This window comes from Octopus sinensis, linkage group LG5 (assembly GCF_006345805.1).
Source record: "Octopus sinensis linkage group LG5, ASM634580v1, whole genome shotgun sequence".
Classification (NCBI taxonomy): domain Eukaryota; kingdom Metazoa; phylum Mollusca; class Cephalopoda; order Octopoda; family Octopodidae; genus Octopus; species Octopus sinensis.
In genome coordinates this window covers 17,588,432-17,610,179 of record NC_043001.1, presented here as the reverse complement: position 1 = coordinate 17,610,179, position 21,748 = coordinate 17,588,432, and the positions used below count along the sequence as shown (strand labels likewise).

General features: G+C 39.6%; 1 protein-coding gene across 1 annotated transcript in view; it reads left to right on the top strand.

The window, feature by feature from the left end:
* LOC115211879 (di-N-acetylchitobiase) overlaps positions 1-21,748 on the top strand; it is a 30,312-nt gene that overhangs the window by 5,114 nt on the left and 3,450 nt on the right. The window contains exons 2-5 of the mRNA XM_029780618.2: positions 4,296-4,440; positions 12,374-12,585; positions 16,401-16,572; positions 19,895-19,992. Of these exons, the coding sequence (XP_029636478.1) occupies positions 4,296-4,440; positions 12,374-12,585; positions 16,401-16,572; positions 19,895-19,992 (627 nt within the window). The remainder of the gene's footprint in view (positions 1-4,295; positions 4,441-12,373; positions 12,586-16,400; positions 16,573-19,894; positions 19,993-21,748) is intronic.

Sequence of the window (21,748 nt, the reverse complement as noted above, 5' to 3'; positions counted from 1 at the left end):
TAAATGGATTGGGAAGGGAACCACTCCAGCAGATTGTGAAGAATCTAAGTATGTTGAGGGGTTTTGATTTAGCCAAGCTTCCTTAATTTTATACTTACTCTTTTACTTGCTTCAGTCATTTGACTGTGGCCATGCTGGAGCACCGCCTTTAGTAGAGCAACTCGACCCCAGGACTTATTCTCTGTAAGCCTAGTACTTATGCTATCGGTTTCTTTTGCTGAACCGCTAAGTTACAGGGACGTAAACACACCACCATCGGTTGTCAAGCGATGTTGGGGGAAACAAACACAGACACACAAACATGTACACACATACATACATACATATATACATATATACGATGGGCTTCCTTCAGTTACCATCTACCAAATCCACTCACAAGGCTTTGGTTGGCCCAAGGCTATAGTAGAAGACACTTTCCCAAGGTTCCACGCAGTGGTAATGAACCCAGAACCATGTGGTTGGGAAGCAAGCTACTTTCCACACAGTCACTCCTGCGCCTATTGTATACTGCTTTCCCTATTCTCTTTCATTTCACCTAATATTTTTAATTTTTGTTGATTTTCCTTATGTCTAAGGATATCTTGAGTCTTTTTTTTAGATGTAATTCTGGAGAATTGGAAAGGTAAATTTACCTTAGCTTGGATTACTCATTTTACCCCACCTAAATTTGTCTTTTATATCAAGGAGAACAGAGATAGTTTTCTGAAATAGCATTGAGATTACGTTATAATGTTTTTATTGGATTTAGTAAAGGTCGTTTGCTTTGCTGATATAGGTTTTGTAAGGTAGCAAGCATTTGTAAAAAATATATTCCTTCTCAGTCAAAAATGTACCCACCTTTAAATAAATATATATATATATATACGACGGGCTTCTTTTCAGTTTCCGTCTACCAAATCTTCTCACAAGGCTTTGGTCAGCCCGAGGCTATAGTAGAAGACACTTGCCCAAGGTGCCTAGCGGTGGGACTGAACCGAGAACCATGTGCTTTGTAAGCAAGCTACTTACCACACAGTCATTCCTGCGTCTATAATAAAGAATTTAGTAAGATAACCTATCATTCAGCTAGTGTTAGGAACATAAATGGTGACTAAGGTTTGGTGGAAGATTTTAATTCAAAACTTATGAAAACTAGACATAACATCAATGGAAATTGTAGCTGTGATACCAGTGCCGATGGCACATAAGAGAACCATCCGAATGTGGCGTTTGCCAGCACCGCCCCGACTGGCCTCCGTGCCGGTGGCACGTAAAATGCACCATCCGATTGTGGCCATTGCCAGCCTCGTCTGGCACCTGTGCAGGTGGCACGTAAAAAGCACCCACTACACTCACGGAGTGGTTGGCGTTAGGAAGGGCATCCAGCTGTAGAAACACTGCCAGATCAGACTGGGTCTGGTGCAGCCTTTGGGCTTCCCAGACCCCAATTGAACCGTTCAACCCATGCTAGCATGGAAAACGGACGTTAAATGATGATGATGATGAGATATATATATACAGGTGTGGTTGTGTGGTAAGAAGCTTGCTTCTCAACCACATGGTTCTGAGTTCAGTCCCATTGCATAGCACTTTGGACAAGTATTTTCCATTATATCCTCAGGCTGACCAAACCCTTGTGAGTGGATTTGGTAGATGAAACTACCATCGTTTAATGTCCACTTTCCATGCTGGCATTGGCTGGACAGTTTGACTGAGTTCTGACAAGCCAGGGTTTCAGCACAGAATTTTGTTAGTGAAGAGGTCGCAGTCTCAAAGCGACAAAAATATTTTGGTAAATTAAATTTAAATGTTGAAGTGAATCTAATGGTTTTTGTGTGTTTCTTAAATGGTTTATAAACACCTTCCACGCTGCAATTGTTTTCGTTCCAGCACATGATCTCAGATTAGGTCACTTGTTATGCAAGTACATCTCTGTAATATATATATATATATTTGTGTGTGTGTGTGTGTATGTATGGCACTCAATACACTCTTGAAGTGGTTGGCATTTGGAAGGGCATCCAGTTGTAGAAACTTTGCCCGATTGGATTGGAGGCTAGTACAGCCTTCTGGATTTCCAGCCCCAGTCAACTGTCCAACCGATGCCAGCATGGAAAGTGGACGTTAAACGACGATAATGATGATACTGATGATGTACACACGAGGATGGCCAAAACTTTTGTTCAGTTTATTAGGTCAAAATAAAACACAAAGTGATTTATCCTATCAATGATATAATTACTGTTTTGTTCCAGTATCTTCTGCCATATTTGAGGCAGATCCATTATTTTATGTTTAAAAAATGTCCTGTCTTTACTGGTGAAAAACTCATGCAGTTGGATTCTTACGTTCTCTTCAGAGTTGAGAGTCTGTTCATTCAATGAATTTTGAAGGGACCAAAATGGGCTGAAATCTGAAGATGCAAGATTCGGTGAATATGGAGGGTGCTCCAAAGCTTTTCAGTCAAGTCCCAGTAACTTTTGCCACTTCTGCAAAGACATGTGTGTTCTGCTATTGTTGTAATGAAAGACAGTGCCCTTACAATTAGTAAATGCTGGATGCTTTTGGTGGATCACTGCATTTACTTTGTCCTGCTGGTCACAATACACTCCTGAATTGATGGACTTGTCTGTAGGTACAAACTTGTAAAAAGACAACTCCCTTCGAATTCAACAAAATTGAAAGTGTAACCTTCTTTGGATGAAGTCCTGCTCTGGAGGTTGTTTGTGCTGGTTTGCAGCTCTTCCTCAATGATCGTTAACACTTTACAATTATTATAGACAATTCATTTTCTGTCTCTCGTCACCATTCACTTCATGTTTCTTTAATGAATTGTAGATATGGTCTCATTCGGTGAGCCTTATTCAGTTTATGTTGTTAATATATATTATTATGCAGTTTATATATATATATATACTCTTTTACTCTTTTACTTGTTTCAGTCATTTGACTTTGGCCATGCTGGAGCACCGCCTTTAGTCAAACAAATCGACCCCAGGACTTACTCTTTGTAAGCCTAGTACTTATTCTATCGGTCTCTTTTGCTGAACTGCTAAGTTACAGGGACATAAACACACCAGCATTGGTTGTCAAGCGATGTTGGGTATATATATATATATATACACACACACTTATACATGGCAGGCTTCCTTCAGTTTCTCTCTACCAAATCCACTCACAAGGCTTTGGTTGGCCCAAGGCTATAGTAGAAGACACTTGCCCAAGGCGCCACGCGGTGGGACTGAACCTGGAACCATGTGGTTGGTAAGCAAACTACTTACCACACAGCCACTACTGTGTATCCATGAACATTTACACTTTGATCTAGGGTGATATGGCAGAATAAAGATGTGTTCAATGGTGTACATTTTGCAAAGTTTTTTAAACACATACACCGTAAACTGCATACCGTTGTCGGATATCATGGTGTCCAGGACACCGTATTGTGCAAAGGGTTAATAAAAAACTTCTGTTGTTACTTAGAAGTTGGTTTCCTACATCTACATATTTGTGGGAGTCTGGCGCAGCCTCCTGGCTTCCCAGACCCCGGTTGGGGAGAAAAGAATATTTGAAAATATTATCTCTCATTCACTATTTTATTAAACTGATAAAAACTTAATACAAAATTCTATTTGAAATTTTTTGCAGTGAACATTATCAAACTGCTATTTTTAAATCTCACAATGAGAGATATTCAGCCACAGTACTTTGGAGTAAAGATTGTTTGCCAACATAACATGGCAGTCCTGGTTTAGGACGAATGTTGCTGTAATTTAGCCCCAGGAGACATCATCTCCAGCTGGATAAATTCCCTTGTTTGAAAATATAAGGACACAGATTGTGTTGTATAGCCAGCTGGAGATGATGACTCCTGGGGCTAAATTATAGCAATATTTGTCCTAAACAAGGACTGCCATGTTATGTTGACAAACAATCTTTATTATCAAACTGGTTAAGCACTTGTGCTGGTGGCACGTGAAACATTCTAGCGAGGTCATCGCCAGTGCCGCTGGACTAGCTTCTGTGCAGGTGGCACGTAAGGAGCACCATTTGGGCGTGGCCATTGCCAGTACCACCAAACTGGCCCTCGTGCCGGTGGCATGTAAAAGCACCCACTACACTCTCGGAGTGGTTGGCGTTAGGAAGGGCATCCAGCTGTAGAAACTCTGCCAGATCAGATTGGAGTCTGGTTCGCAAGACCTCAGTCAAATCGTCCAACCCATGCTAGCATGGAGAGCGACGTTAAATGATGATGATGATGATGATGTTGTTAAATTTTATTGAAATTCTGTGAATATGTTTGTTACTTTCAGATCTTCATCTTCAGTGTAAAACAAAGCAAGCAGTCCTGGTTGAAATATGACTGGAATAAGGTGACCTCTATTGTTACTTTTGGTTATATGGACACCAGGTTGATGTGTCTGGCTCATGAACATAATGTCAAAGTGATACGTTTAGGTAAGTAAAATTCTAATTACTTCTCTCTCATTTTCCTTCCCCTCTCTTCTCTCCCTACTGAGGTAACCATATACCTATTTCTTTACTACCCACAAGGGGCTAAACACAGAGGGGACAAACAAGGACAGACAAATGGATTAAGTCGATTATATCGACCCCAGTGCGTAACTAGTACTTATTTAATTGACCCCGAAAGGATGAAAGGCAAAATCGACCTTGGCGGAATTTGAACTTAGAATGTAACGGCAGACGGAATACTGCTAAGCATCTCGCCTGGTGTGCTAACGTTTCTGCCAGCTCACCGCCTTTGTAACCATATACCTTCTTAGGTAACCATATACCTTCTTAGCTGTAAGACACTTGTTTCTTTCACACTATCATACTCTATTCTCTCTTCACCTGACATGAAGTCACCTCCTTCGGTACTCCTCCCCATTAGTTAAGGGAGCTTGTCTAGCAAGCTACTTGGTGGCCCCACTGCTGCTGGTACCACATAAAAGCCCATAGTCTTCTTTGTAAGGTGGTTGGCATTTGGAAGGTCATCCAATCAAAGAAACCATGCCAAAGCTGACAGTAGGGCTTGGTGCAGTCTTCTAGCTTGCTTGCTCTTGTGAAACAGCCCAATCCATGGCATGCACATATATATATATATATATATATATATATATATAGGTGAGAAAGTTGGTGTGTGAAAGCACGTGGTTGAATATATAGTAAAATGTGAAAAAACTACAGAAGGCTCGTTTTAAAAGGTTATAAAATATATTTGAGTCATTATGTCAGAAGAATGTTATAAAATTTTTTCATACAGTGACATAGTTTTTGAAGAAATATATATATATATATTTGGTTTTCAAATTTGGTTTGCAAGATTCTTTAACCACTACGGCATATGCCATTTGAGCTGGGTTGGTAGCAAAAATGTTAAGCCCAATGAAAACTGACACTTCAAAGTCACTATCAACATTATTCTTGTAAAAGAATAATAAATATATAAGTATGTAGATAGATATCTTGTAAAGATCAAGTTGAGTACAACTTCAAGTTTCACCTATCAGTTTGTTTGTGTGTGTGTGTGTGTGTGTGTGTGTGAGATTCTTGAAGTTTTGCCTTCATGTGATAGCTGTAAACAAGCATCAGGGTCATACAAGTGGTGTTGTGAGATCGTGTGTTGAAGCATATTTTGTTGTATCTGGGGAGAGTCATTCTCTTTTTGTGCTTTATTATTTAACATACTCACTGGTTCAGTTTCCACTCATTTCTTCATTTTTTTCTAAACTTTTTCTTGTGTCTTGCAATCTTTACAATAGTCATTTATTGAAAAGATTGCAAGACACAACAAAAAGTTTAGAAAAAAATGAAGAAATGAGTGGAAACTGAACGGGTAAGTGTGTTAAATAATAAGACACTAAAAGAGAATGACTCTTCCCAGATGGTTTAATAAATTATGTGATTGGGTATTATCTGGTAGTTGATCATTGATTAAGATGTGTTTCTCCATTTTCTTATTTTGTATATATATATATATTATATATATATATATACGTATATAGATAAGTTAAAAATTGTCTAAAGTCGTAAGACGCTCCTGTCCTTGTACTGTCCACCTTCGTGTTTTTTATTTCTGTTTTTTATATATATTTTTGTTTCTTGTATTTATATTCGTGTGGCATCCTGTCTTTGTTCCGTATACATTCGACCCTCTTTCCAAGAAATCCAATGCCTGTGGTTTGGATTTTTCTAGGGGCTGGCCGGGTCGGAGTGATATCGAGATTAAACAGCCGAAATTACTAAGATGATCCGGTTCCCGACTGAAGATTAGAGGCTTCGAGTGACCCGGCTGTTCTTTTGTGTCGTCTCCTTGTGTGTTTTTGCGTTCTTGTCCCACTTTGTAATTTATATTTTATATTTAATTTCTATACATATATATATATATATGTTTGTCTTAATAACTGATGAGATGCCGGAGCAGATTTTCCCCCTGACATCCAAAACTTGGAGTTTTATTATGGCAACCGAATAATTGTCGCCATAGAAAGTGTGCTTCAACAGACAGCTGGAGTCTAGACAGCACCCTGTTAATCACCTCCATGTCAAACTGTCCAACCCATGCCAGCATGAAAAATGGATGGTAAATGACAATGATATATGCGTGTGTGTGTGTGTGTGTGTGTACATATATATATATTGTTACGAGGGTGGGACCTCCGATTCGAACTGTTACGGAAATCCTCACACAGGCCCGTTCGATGCAGCGAATAAGCTACGGAAACTCATCGGAGAGAGGAGAGATACACAACAACAACAACAACAACAGCAGCGGCCCAGAGGCAATCGAGAGAGACGCAATGAGGCAAGGCACAACTGGCCTACATTCAACAACTAGTTTATATGACAATCAATGGTTACAACATCAAAGCATTTAAGGCAAACAACAAATCAATACATCATACGGGTATACCACAGATCAAAGCATTTAACAACATGCAAGTAACAATATAACAGTCCGGAGACACAACAAGGTCAATACATCAGCATTTCAAAGGTACACGTCCGAAGACAACAGTTCTTTTCCAAATCACTTCAACAGATAACGTTCACAGTTCTTTAAAGTCTTTTTCTACACATATCAACACAATTCTGAACATAAATACCACAACTCGATAATCGACACATCGACAAGTCCTCTACTCAATTCACAATGTTCATTTCACTGTCTCTTTACATCGTGACACATATCAATACATAATTAAATACCTTAATTCCTAACAGAATCGCCAGTGTCCCATACTGCACCTCATCTCTCTCTCAATACTGCTAACTCCAGCTTGCCAACTCTCGCATCCCAATCGCCTGCTCCTAAAATTCCAACTCCTTGCCAACTTCCAAGATCCGTCTGTGCTCTTTGACGACCGACTACCAACTACCTAAAACCTCACTTGCTCTCTCCCTCTGTCTCTACGGCTTATACCCTCTCTATCTGCCCTGAGATTCCTTACTCTATCTTTTTCTCACTACTGCTAGATTCTTCCTCACATCTCTCTCTGACCCCTAATCGACCGCACAAGGTCACAAGGTCCCTCCAAACCCCATTAATCTTCCAGTAAACAAAGGACTGTTACTTTTCTTCCAGACGTGCCAGCGCCACACCCAAAAGTGGGTCAGCAAGAAATACTGCACTAGCCAAACCGTAACAATATATATATATATACAAAAATTATTATAATTATAAACATAATTATAATTAGGGTTTAGCAAAATTGCTTCACCACATACCGAAATTTAGAAATAGCAATTAAAATATTATTCTATTACCATAAGATATCTCCCGGACAGTAATACTTCTTTTAACATACCAAACTACTTGGTAAGATTATTAATTATAAATTGATTAATTAATTTTACCCTTTATCATTATTGATTATATATATATATATATATATATATATATATATCCTTAATTATAAAAAAATATGAAACCATTATTCTATGCTAATTTAGTTAATTGTAAGATAGAAATTTGAATGTAATAACGTGTTTTAAAAGAAATTTAAAATGCTTACGTGATAAATGTAAACCAACTTTTGGGCCACCCTGTATTTAAAACTGGCACATCATTGGTTATGATGATGAGGGTTCCAGTTGATCTGATCAGCAGAACGGCCTGCTTGTGAAATTAATGTGCAAGTGGCTGAGCGCTCCACAGACATGGTGTAATCTTAATGTGAGTTCTCAAGGAGATTCAGCATGACACAGAATATGACAATGCTGGCCCTTTGAAATACAATTTCTACTAATTTTTGCCAGCTGTATGGGTGTGTGTGCCTTTATCTTTATGCTTGTGTTTGTCCCCTACATAGCGGAGGCACATGGCTTAGTTTTTAGGGTGTCAGTACCATGATCGTAAGATTATGGTTTCAATTCCTGGACCAGGCAACGCATTGTGTTCTTGAGCAAAACACTTCATTTCACGTTGCTCCAGTCCACTCAGCTGACAAAACTGAGTAACGCTGCGATGGACTAGCGTCCCATCCAGCTGGGGAACACATACACCATAGAAACCGGGAAACCGGGCCCATGAGCCTGGTTAGGCTTTAAAAGGGTGCATTTATTTATTATTTTGTCCCCTACAACTACCTGACAACTAGTGTCAGTGTATTTATGGGATCTTTTCGGTTTGAACGGCAGTTTTTTCTAACAGTGTCATATGAAATTGTCACCCATAATTATGACCCTAGTATCAATCTATTGCATTTCAATCTATTTTAGGGTTAGGGTTAGAGGTGGGGGAAGGGTATCTTTTTCTTCACAAATGATACCCAATCTGTTTCTTAAACGAGGGACATATTCATACGGAACAGAATGTTTTTTAACTCAATAGACATCAGTGATTGGTTGAAATTGCAGAAATTGAAGAAAAAAAAACAACAAATATCTTACAAACTACAGAATTTTCTCAATAAAGCCAAGAGAAAAAGATGTTTTATAAACACAGTCTACCAGTATACGAAGTTTAAAATTTTTTATTTACCTAGAAATTATGTTAAAAGCTGCCGTTCAAACCAAAAAGATCCTATTTATGTCCCCAGAAATTAGCAGTTTGGAAAAAAAAGAAAATAAAGTACAGGGGTCGATTAGTTCAGCTAAGCCCTCAAAGGGGCTGCTTCAACATGGCTGCAGTAAAATGATTGAAATGAATAAAACCCCCAAAGTAAAGCACATGCGATTCACATAAAAATCAGTGAAATCTTATGTCAAGTTTTGTCATGACAACTCTGCTAATCTATTTCATTATTTAATATGTAATTGTCATCCTCGTTAACGAAATATTTGTACTGACATAAATAGCAAGTAATTACACATTAGTTTGGTCATCAGTGAACTTATTTTTTTTCCCATAAAAAACTGTCATGTCATTTTAATTTTTTTATTTTTAGATAAGTAAATATATGTATTTTTCCATATCTTGATATATTATACATATTATTGTACAAGTGTTAACTATTTGATGAGAAAAGCTTATCCTGTCATATTTGTAATGTTTTGTTTTCTGTAAACTTTCAATTTGATTTACAAAATATTTTGATTTTATTTCCATCTTCTGACAGCAAGCTAAAATATTTGTGCATGCATACATACATACATAATTATATATATATATTATATATATATATATATATATATATTATATATATATATATATATATATAATATGAATTAGAGATAAAACCACTATTAGCCATACTCTCTAATATTATTATTATTATATATATATTATATATATATATATATATATAATATATAATATATATATATATATATACTCTTTTACTCTTTTACTTGTTTCAGTCATTTGACTGCGGCCATGCTGGAGCACCGCCTTTAATCGAGCAACTCGACCCTGGGACTTATTCTTTTGTAAGCCCAGTACTTATTCTATCGGTCTCTTATTGCCGAACCGCTAAGTAACAGGGACATAAACACACCAGCATCGGTTGTAAAGCAATGCTAGGGGGACAGACACACAAACACACACACGCATATATATATATATATATATACATATATATATATATATACATATATACGACGGGCTTCTTTCAGTTTCCGTCTACCAAATCCACTCACAAGGCTTTGGTCAGCCCGAGGCTATAGTAGCAGACACTTGCCCAAGGTGCCATGCAGTGGGACTGAACCCGGAACCATGTGGTTGGTAAGCAAGCTACTTATCACACAGCCACTCCTGTACCTTTCATATATATATATATATATATATATATATATAATATATATATATATATATATATATATTATATATATAGGGATGGTATTATTAAAATACCATCACAAGTGGTAAGCAAATTATCAGCCGTACAGGCAAATTAATAAAATATATACATACATTATTAGATATGTACATATATACACAAGGGTACTACTTGAGTACCTATATTGCTAATGATAGAAGTCAAAAAATACTTCTGTACCACCGAATGGTCACAAATCTATTACAGACAAGATATATATATATAAATATACTCTTTTACTTGTTTCAGTCATTTGACTGCGGCCATGCTGGAGCACCACCTTTAGTCGAGCAAATCGACCCCAGGACTTATTCTTTGTAAGCCTAGTACTTATTCTATCAGTCGCTTTTGCTGAACCGCTAAGTTACGGGAACGTAAACACACCAGCATCAGTTGTCAAGTGATGTTAGGGGGACAAACATACACACACACAAACATACACACACACAAACACACACACACACAAACATACATACACACAAACACACACACACACACACACACACACATATATACACACAAAGGGCTTCTTTCAGTTTCTGTCTACCAAATCCACTCACAAGGCTTTGGTCGGCCTGAAGCTATAGTAGAAGACATTTGCCCAAGGTGCCACGCAGTGGAACTGAACCAAGAACCATGTGGTTTGCAAGCAAGCTACTCCCTAATTATCTATGTGGCATTATTTATAGCCTAAGCACTTCTAGGTCCACAGTTCCAAAAATTAATTATCTCACGTTGTCTTGAAAGTTTATAAATTCTTACAATGTTATCCGTATAAATATATCTATGTATGTGTCAACAGCAGGCTTAGCTACATGGTAAGAAGTTTGTCTCCAAACCACATGGATCTGGGTTCAGTCTTACTGTGTATTACCTTGGGCAAGTGTCGCCCACTATAGCCTCTGGCCAACCAAGGCCTTGTGAAAAGATTTCGTCAACGGAAACTAAAGGAAGCTCATCATACCTCTGTGTGTGTTTGTTCCTCACCACTGTCTGGTGTTGGTGTGTTAATGTCCCTCTAACTTAGTGATTCAGCAAATGAGACCGATAGAATAAGTACCAGGCTTAAAACAAAGTACTGGGGTCAATTCATTTGGCTAAAAGTTCTTCAAGCTGGTGCCCCAGCATGGCCACAATCTAATGCCTGAAACAAATAAAAGATAAAAATCATGCTAAATGCCTTTGATGTAGACTGGAAGATTATTACTGGAAATGGGTGTGGTTTGGCAACAGGTGTGGTTTGGCAACAGGTGTGGTTTGGCAACAGGTGTGTAAAAAAACAAATCTGCCCTAGCGTATTCTTATTTAAATTATGCAAATGTAGAAAAATTAAATGATGATGAACAGAACAGAATTGATATCCTAAAACCATCTTGGTAATGCTTACCCATGAAGGGCACTGGTCATTGTGCCACTTTAAAAGCACTGGTGATGGTGCCATATAAGCAAGCACCCAATAAACCCTGTGAAGTGGTTGGTGCTAGGAAACACATCCAGATGTAGAAACCAAACCAAAACAGATTACAGAACATGCCACAGCTCCTGTCAAACCATCCAAACCCATCATCGTCATCATCATTTAACATCTGCTTTCCATGCTAGCATGGGTTGGACGATTTTGACTGAGGACTGGCGAACCAGATGGCTGCACCAGGCTCCAATCTGATCTGGCAGAGTTTCTACAGCTGGATGCCCTTCCTAACGCCAACTACTCCGAGAGTAGTGGGTGCTTTTATGTGCCACCGGCACAAGGGCCAGTCAGGCGGTACTGGCAACGACCATGCTCGAATGGTGTTTTTGTGCCACCTGCACAAGAGTCAGTCCAGTGGCACTGGCAACGACCTCGCTCGAATATTTTGTTCACGTGCCACCGGCATGGAAGCCAGACAGCTGCTCTGGCAGTGATCCTGCTCGGATGGAGCTGTTAGCGCTCCACTGGCACGGGTGCCAGTCATCGAATTTGTTTCAATGATGTTAAATAATGATAATAATGATTGTGTGTGTGTGAAAGGGAGAGAGAAAGATGGGGGGGGGGGGGCGGAATTGAGAATAATTGCTAAAAATGCTACAAAAATTTATTGAATTTTTTAATATTGCTTTTAATATTTTTTTATTGATTATTTTAGTAAAGTACCCAGTTAAGCAGCTTTTAAACATTACTCATAGCAATCAATGGATCAAAGATCAAATTAAAGAAGTTCAAAAGTATCATTACGATGGCGTAAATTTTGACATCGAAGACCCATTGGAACTGACCAGAGAAGATTTGCGAAATGCTCTTACACAGCTGGTTAATCGGACAAGTGTAATGTTGAAAAGTATCAACAAGAATTATCAAGTAAGTCATTCTTAATCTTTTACATATGTTAATTAATGATATTAAGGAAGTGCTGGTGGCATGTAAAAAAGCACCCTCTACACTCTCGGGACTGGTTGGCATTAGGAAGGGCATCCAGTTGTAGAAACCTTGCCAGATCAAATTGGAGCCTGGTGCAGCCTCCTGGTTTGCCAGTCCTCAGTCAAATCGTCCAACCCATGCTGGTATGGAAAACGGATGTTAAACGATGATGATCACAATGACGAGCTGGCAGAAACGTTAGCACGCCGGGCGAAATGCGTAGCCGTATTTCGTCTGCCCATTACGTTCTGAGTTCAAATTCTGCCGAGGTCGACTTTGCCTTTCATCCTTTCGGGGTCGATAAATTAAGTACCAGTTACGTACTGGAGTCAATGTAATCTACTTAGTCCGTTTGTCTGTCCTTGTTTGACCCCTCTGTGTTTAGCCCCTTGTGGATAGTAAAGAAATAGATGATGACAATGACGATTGTTTATCCTTTCAGGGTCGATAAAATAAGTACCAGTTGAGTACTGGGGTCAATGTAATCGACTTATCCCCTTCCCTCAAATTGCTGGCCTTGTGCCAAAGTTTGAAACCGATATTGCGGAATATGAGACTGTTAGCTGGCTGAATTGTTAGCATGTCAGAGAAAAGGCCTAGTGGCATTCTGTGTTTACATTCTGAGTTCAAATTCTGCTGAAGCCTACTTTGCCTGTCATTCTTTCGGGGTCAATGCAATAAATAGTTGAGCACTGGGGTTGATGAAATCAACAAGACCCCTCCCCCAAAATTTCAGGCCTTGTGCCTATAGTTAAAACCACTCACGGAGTGGTTGGCATTAGGAAGGGCATCCAGCTGTAGAAACACTGTCAGATCAGACTGGAGCCTGGTGCAGCCTCCTGGTTTCCCAGACCCCGGTCAAACCGTCCAACCCATGCCAGCATGGAAAACGGATGTTAAACGATGATGATGATGATATCAAGGAATTTGCTAGGGATTTTGCTGTAATGTTCTTAATTAATTGTAATTGTATGCTAATTAATATTCATCAACATAAGAATTCTAACTCAATCTTTTATTAGATCATGTAAAAAGCACCATCCTAACGTGGCTGATGCCAGCGCTGCCTTAACTGGCTTCCGTGCTGGTGGGACATAAAAACCACCAACCGATCGGGCCTTCCTTGTGCTGGTAGCATGTAAAAGCACCCACTGCACTCACAGAGTGGTTGGCGTTAGGAAGGACATCCAGTTGTAGAAACACTGCCAGATCAGACTGGAGCCTAGTGCAGCTTCTCGGCTTCCCAGACCCCGGTCAAACCGTCCAACCCATGCTAGCATGGAAAACGGACGTTAAATGATGATGATGATGATATAAATTTCCAGACCGGGCGTTGTGAGTGTTTATTGAGCGAAAACACCTAAAAGCTCCACGAGGCTCCGGCAGGGGATGGTGGTGATCCCTGCTGTACTCTTTCACCACAAATTTCTCTCACTCTTACTTCCTGTTTCTGTTGTACCTGTATTTCAAAGGGCCGGCCTTGTCACTCTGTGTCACGCTGAATATCCCCGAGAACTACGTTAAGGGTACACGTGTCTGTGGAGTGCTCAGTCACTTACACGTTAATTTCATGAGCAGACTGTTCCGTTGATTCGGATCAACCGGAACCCTCGTCGTCGTAACCGACGGAGTGGTTCCATCCATCTACAGATGTTTTCCATTTTAAACAAGCCATACAAACTGATTGAAAGTCATGGAGAATCACATTTGCAGGGTTAGTATATATATCAAAACAAAGACTGAAAAATTTGGTTTTAATGTGTGTGTGTGGGAGAGAGAGTGAGTTTGTACTGTTTTCATCTTTTCGTGTATATATGTCAGTAATAAACAGTGGTATCACAAGCAAACAGTGTTGTTTATTTTTAGTCCAGTGTGATGAAAGCATATTTCAGAAACTTGACATGTCTGACATGATCTCTGTAAACAAAAGACTCAGTTCAACCAGCAATTGACACACAATCACACATATGCTCGCATACATGCATACACACACACACACACACTCACACATACACAAAATGTATGACAGGCTTCTATGCAGTTTCATCATCATCATCGTTGTTTAATGTCCGCTTTCCATGCTAGCATGGGTTGGATGATTTTGACTGAGGGCTGGCGAACCAGATGGCTGCACCAGGCTCCAGTTTCTACAGCTGGATGCCCTTCCTAACGCCAACCAATCCGAGAGTGTAGTGGGTGCTTTTACGTGCCACCATCACGAGGGCCAGTCAGGCGGTACTGGCAACGACCTCGCTCGAATTTTTTTACACATGCCACCGGCACAGGTGCCAGTAAGGCGACACTGGTAACGACCCCGCTCGAATGGTGCCTCCTACGTACCACCGGCACGGAGGCTAGTTAGCCGCTCTGGCAACGATCATGCTAGAATGGTGCTCTTAGCACCCTACTAGCACGGGGCACAAGTGCCAGTAAGGCAAAGCTGGCAACGATCACACTCGAATGGTGCCTTTTATGTTCCACTGGCACGGAAGCCCGTTAGCTGCTCTGTCAACGATCACGCTCATATTGTGCTCATGCCCATCATCGAATTTCACTTTGATTTTGATTTGTCTACCAAATTTACACATGATATTCATTGGCTTTGAGCTACAGGAGAAGACCCTTATCTAAGATACAGGCTGTGGGATTGAGCCTGAACCATGTGGCTGTGAAACAAACTTCTTAACCACCCAACCATGCCTATGTCTATTAATATATCTAAATATTCTTTTCTACTATAGGCACAAGGCCCAAAATTTTTGGGGTCGGGGTCAGTCGATTAGATCAACCCCATTATGCAACTGGGACTTAATTTATCAACTCCGAAAGGATGAAAGGCAAAGTTGACCTCGGTGGAATTTGAACTCAGAATGTTAAGACAGACGAAATACCTATTTCTTTATTACCCACAAGGGGCTAAACACAGAGGGGACAAACAAGGACAGACATAGGTATTAAGTCGATTACATCGACCCCAGTGCTTAACTGGTACTTAATTTATCGACCCCGAAAGGATGAAAGGCAAAGTCGACCTCGGCGGAATTTGAACTCACAACGTAACGCAGACGAAATACCGCTAAGCATTTTGCCTGGTGTGCTAACGTTTCTGCCAGCTTGCCGCCTTATATATTTAACCCTTTCGTTACCAGCCCGGCTGAAACCAGCTCTGGCTCTGAGTACAAATGTCTTGTTTTCATAAGTTTTGAATTAAAATCTTCCACCAAACCTTAGTCACAATTTATGTTCCTAACACTAGCTTAATGATAACTAAGTTATTTTACTAAATTCTTTCTTATATTTAAAGTAATTGAAAGAAACACAGAGCATCTCAAAATAAATATAATAATGAAAGGGTTAGATCCTTTAATATATTAACCAAACTGAGGGCAGCGAGCTGGAAGAATCATTAGCATGTTGGACAAAATCCTGACTGGGTTTTTGCCTGTCTTTACATTCTAAGGTCAGATTTTGGTAAGGTTGACTTTGCCTTTCATCCTTGTAGGGGTCAATGTTATTGACTTACCCTGTCCTCTGAAAATGTTGGCTTTGTGCTTTTTCTTCTCCTTCATCATCACCATCACCATCACCACTATCACCATCACCATCATCTTCTTCTTCTTCATCTAACGTCCTTCTTCTATGCTAGCATGGGTTGGATGGTTTGACAGGAGCTGGCCAGGTGGAAGCCTGCATCAGACTTCTGGACTTCTGAAATGCAGTAAATTGAATTAACCTCTTTCTCTCTCTCTCTTCAGGTGACCTTTGATGTTTCTTGGAACCCCCATTGTGTTGACGACAGATGCTATGACGTTACAGCTTTATCTACAGTTACGGATTTCTTATTCGTTATGTCATATGACCAGAGAAGCCAGATAGAAGGGCCATGTATTGCTGGTCCGAATTCTGATTATACTCTCGCAAAAAGTGGTAATTAATTTTGCTTTAATTATCAGTACTTCCTGTATATAAATATTTTGATATATTTTAATTGAGAGGTAAAAATTTTTTTAATTGATGTTTTAGTAATCCATTTTGATTACTTATTTTAGTTGATTTGTATATATTTTTTCTTGACAGGCACTTCTATATATTTTGTATTTTTATATGTGCATACCGTAAATCCTCGAGTATAATCCGCATTTTTTTTCCAAAATTTAAAGGTCAAAATCCCTAGTGCGTACTATATACGAGGTTAAAAATGAAAAATATTTTCTAAGTAATGTCCAAGTCTCTATTTGCTGTCTGGCAATGTTTATTCAGGCGCATTTTGTGATGTCGGGCGCGAAAATACCTTAAACTAAGCCTGAAAGCAATGAAGTCAAAAGAATCATCCATAACTTGCAGTAAGCAACATTTATTAAACGTTATTACTGTTATTTCTTTATTTTCTGCAAACAAAATGTACAAAAAAGCTACACGTTTGCATTATGTTATATATATAACAATAATAAAGGACGTTACTGTATACATTTTTACAAACCAAGGATGTTATATAGACCTACTTGACTCAAGTTAGAGAAGGGGTGCATATTATACACAAGGTTTAGATTTTTCAGAGGTACAGCCCCCTAAAAATCGCCTGCGTATTATACTCAAGGGCGGACTATACTCGAGGATTTACGGTATATATTATTTTTTTACTGGCAGCGGTAAAGGACGTGGACTGCACCCCCTTTTGGTTATTTTTTATGGTATTTTTCTACAGAAACCCATCTTTTCGACTGTGGAGATTCTGATTCTGCAAAATTTAGTGAAATTTCAATTTTTCAAATAAATAAATAAACACCCCCTTCCCTCCCACAAAAATAGCAGACATAAAAAGTATCTAAACAGAAAACTTGACATGCTTGAAACAGCAGCTAAATGACGAATCACGTTTTCAAAAATTTTAATTTTCCCCGCCCACTTTTCTTTTTTTTTTTTTTTGCCAGAGGGGTGGAGAGGGGCAAAATTAAAATTTTGAAAACATGTTTTCAGGGTTTTCAAAATCTTCAATTTTTAAGTACGCTCCAACCAGAAAGTACGACAAGCTAGAAACAACAGCAAAACCGAAGATCCACTTTCTAAATACAAATTACCAAAAAGGTAAAAAAAATTGAAATTTTGAAAAGCCAATTTTTTTGCAGATTTGTGGCCGTTGCCAGCGCCACTCCGACTGGCCTCCGTGCCGCTGGCATGTAAATAGCACCATCTGATCGTGGCCGTTTGCCAGCTTCGCCTGGCCTCCATGCCGGTGGCGTGTAAAAACCACCATCCGATCGTGGCCGTTTGCCAGCCTCGCCTGGCACCTGTGCCGGTGGCATGTAAAAAACACCCACTACACTCACGGAGTGGTTGGCGTTAGGAAGGGCATCCAGCCATAGAAACATTGCCAGATCAGACTGGGCCTGGTGCAGCCTTCTTGCTTCCCAGACCCCAGTTGAACCGTCCAACCCATGCTAGCATGGAAAGCGGACGTTAAACGATGAAGATGATGATGATGATTCAAAATCTCTGCAGTCGAAAAGGTGGTTATCTGTAGAAAAAATCAAAAACAATAACCTAAAGTGGGTGAGGTCCATGTCCTTTGCCTCTGCTTTTTTACCTTCTTTGCTTATATACATGTATTCTTTTTATATGTTGAAGGCCATGGTCTTATTTGTAAATGATGAAATGTATAGAAGTGTGGGGTTACATAAAGTTTTTGGCCCAAATTTGATGTTTGTTCTCTAAACAATGATTTTTTTTGTCTCTGTCTCAACTTCACTTGAGCACCTCCTTTATTTGTTTCGATAAAAAAGAAATGAAAATTATTTCTTTTCACTCATAGGCACAGGAGTGGCTGTGTGGTAAGTAGCTTGCTTACCAACCACATGGTTCTGGGCTCAGTCCCACTGCGTAGCACCTTGGGCAAGTGTCTTCTACTATAGCCTCTGGCCGACCTAAGCCTTGTGAGTGGATTTGGTAGACGGAAACTGAAAGAAGCTCGTCGTACATATGTATATATATATATATATATATATATATATATGTATGTGTGTCTGTGTTTGTTCCCCCAGCATAGCTTGACAACCGATGGTGGTGTGTTTATATCTCTGTAACTTAGCAGTTCAGCAAAAGGGACCAATCGATTAAGTACTAGGCCTCCAAATAAGTGGAAATTTTACCGCTGAGTGTGTTAAATTATAAGGTACAAAAAGAAAATTACTCTCCCCAGACACAAAAGAATATGCTTCAACACACGAACTCATATAAAGAATCTTGCAAACCAAATCCCAAAACGAAACTAATATTCATGTCTACTCTTTTACTCTTTTACTTGTTTCAGTCATTTGACTGCGGCCATGCTGGAGCACCGCCTTTAGTCGAGCAAATCGACCCCGCGACTTATTCTTTGTAAGCCCAGTACTTATTCTATCGGTCTCTTTTGCCGAACCACTAAGTGACGGGGACGTAAACACACCAGCATCAGTTGTCAAGCAATGCTAGGGGGACAAACCACACACACATACATATATATATAATATATATGTATGTGTGTCTGTGTTTGTTCCCCCAGCATAGCTTGACAACCGATGGTGGTGTGTTTATATCTCTGTAACTTAGCAGTTCAGCAAAAGGGACCAATCGATTAAGTACTAGGCCTCCAAATAAGTGGAAATTTTACCGCTGAGTGTGTTAAATTATAAGGTACAAAAAGAAAATTACTCTCCCCAGACACAAAAGAATATGCTTCAACACACGAACTCATATAAAGAATCTTGCAAACCAAATCCCAAAACGAAACTAATATTCATGTCTACTCTTTTACTCTTTTACTTGTTTCAGTCATTTGACTGCGGCCATGCTGGAGCACCGCCTTTAGTCGAGCAAATCGACCCCGCGACTTATTCTTTGTAAGCCCAGTACTTATTCTATCGGTCTCTTTTGCCGAACCACTAAGTGACGGGGACGTAAACACACCAGCATCAGTTGTCAAGCAATGCTAGGGGGACAAACACACACACACATACATATATATATATACATATATACGACAGGCTTCTTTCAGTTTCCGTCTACCAAATCCACTCACAAGGCATTGGTTGGCCCAGGGCTATAGCAGAAGACACTTGCCAAAGATGCCACGCAGTGGGACTGAACTCGGAACCATGTGGTTGGTTAGCAAGCTACTTACCACACCGCCACTCCTGCGCCTACTGTGAAATATACAAGAATATCACTTCTCCAAAAGTTAACTATTTTAATATTTTTATTATTTCTATTTCAGGAATTCAAGAATATTTAAAAATGCTAATTCCTTCTCAGAAACTGGTCCTTGGTGTTCCATGGTATGGATACCATTATCAATGTGTAGCTTTATCACAAGTGAGTTCAACAAAGTTCTATTTTGTTATTTTTATTGTCATATTCTGAATGCCTTACTTCCCTGGGTATGGATACATTGAAACTCCGGCGTCTGGAAGCTGACTTGGCAGACACCCATAAAATTATTAACCATCTTACAAACAATAACTCTGAGCACCTTTTCAAACTCCACCTGTCTAACACCCGTGGACATATTTACAAAGTAAGAAAACAGCACAGCTCCCATGATTTTCAGAAACATTCTTTCACGCTAAGAGTTGTTGAAGCATGGAACAAACTGTTAGTTGTCAGAGCACTGTATCCTTCAAAACTTCCATGCTTCCTGAGATTCGCCAACACTTCACCTGATTTTCTCCCCTCCATACACACACAGGCATGTATTTGACTCATACATTGTTCACTCATTTGTACATTACTACATATGCTTTATACGCACCTTTGACAAGTTGTGGTGCACTTGAGCACTGTATACAATAATTTCATTATTATTATTTATATAATGTAGATACAGGTGTGACTGTGTTAAGAAGTTTGTTTCCTGATCAGAAAGTCTCAGGACCAGGGCTATAAAACGAGAACTACAACACACATTAATTTGGCAATTAATTTCCTTTGAAGTAGTCCCCTTCTGAAGTCACACATGTTATCCACCATTGTTTCTTATTTCTTTACTACCCACAAGGGGCTAAACACAGAGGGGACGAACAAGGACAGACAAACGGATTAAGTCGATTACATCGACCCCAGTGCGTAACTGGTACTTAGTTAATCGACCCTGAAAGGATGAAAGGCAAAGTTGACCTCAGTGGAATTTGAACTCAGATCGTGAAGACAGACGAAATACCTATTTCTTTACTACCCACAAGGGGCTAAACACAGAGGGGACAAACAGATTAAGTTGATTACATCGACCCCAGTGCGTAACTGGTACTTAGTTAATCGACCCTGAAAGGATGAAAGGCAAAGTTGACCTCAGTGGAATTTGAACTCAGATCGTGAAGACAGACGAAATACCTATTTCTTTACTACCCACAAGGGGCTAAACACAGAGGGGACAAACGGATTAAGTCGATTGCATCAACCCCAGTGCGTAACTGGTACTTAGTTAATCGACCCTGAAAGGATGAAAGGCAAAGTTGACCTCAGTGGAATTTGAACTCAGATCGTGAAGACAGACGAAATACCTATTTCTTTACTACCCACAAGGGGCTAAACACAGAGGGGACAAACGGATTAAGTCGATTGCATCAACCCCAGTGCGTAACTGGTACTTAGTTAATCGACCCTGAAAGGATGAAAGGCAAAGTGGAATTTGAACTCAGAACGTAGCGGCAGACGAAATACCACTAAGCATTTTGCCCAGCTTGCCGCCTTAAACTCAGCATTGTTTCTATTGATGGAAGCATTCCTGGAACTCATTTTTTTGGGGATAGCATGCAGCTGCCTCATTGTAATATCCTGAATTTCTTTGAAATCTTGCCCCTTTCAAATGGGATTTGATTTTTGCCTTGATTTCAGGGTCATAGCCATAGACCCATGATTCATCACCTGTTATAACTGTTTCCAAAAAGGTTTCATCTTCCTTGACAGTCAAAAAGATCCTGTGAAGCTGAATCCCAATCTTCTTTTTGAGATGTTCACACTCTACATACATTACTAGCACTGTGACCCGGCAACACCGGGTCATAGTGCTAGTGCATGCATATACAGCTGTGTGCGTGCGCACATACACGCGAGTACTGTCCAAATCTCTGAC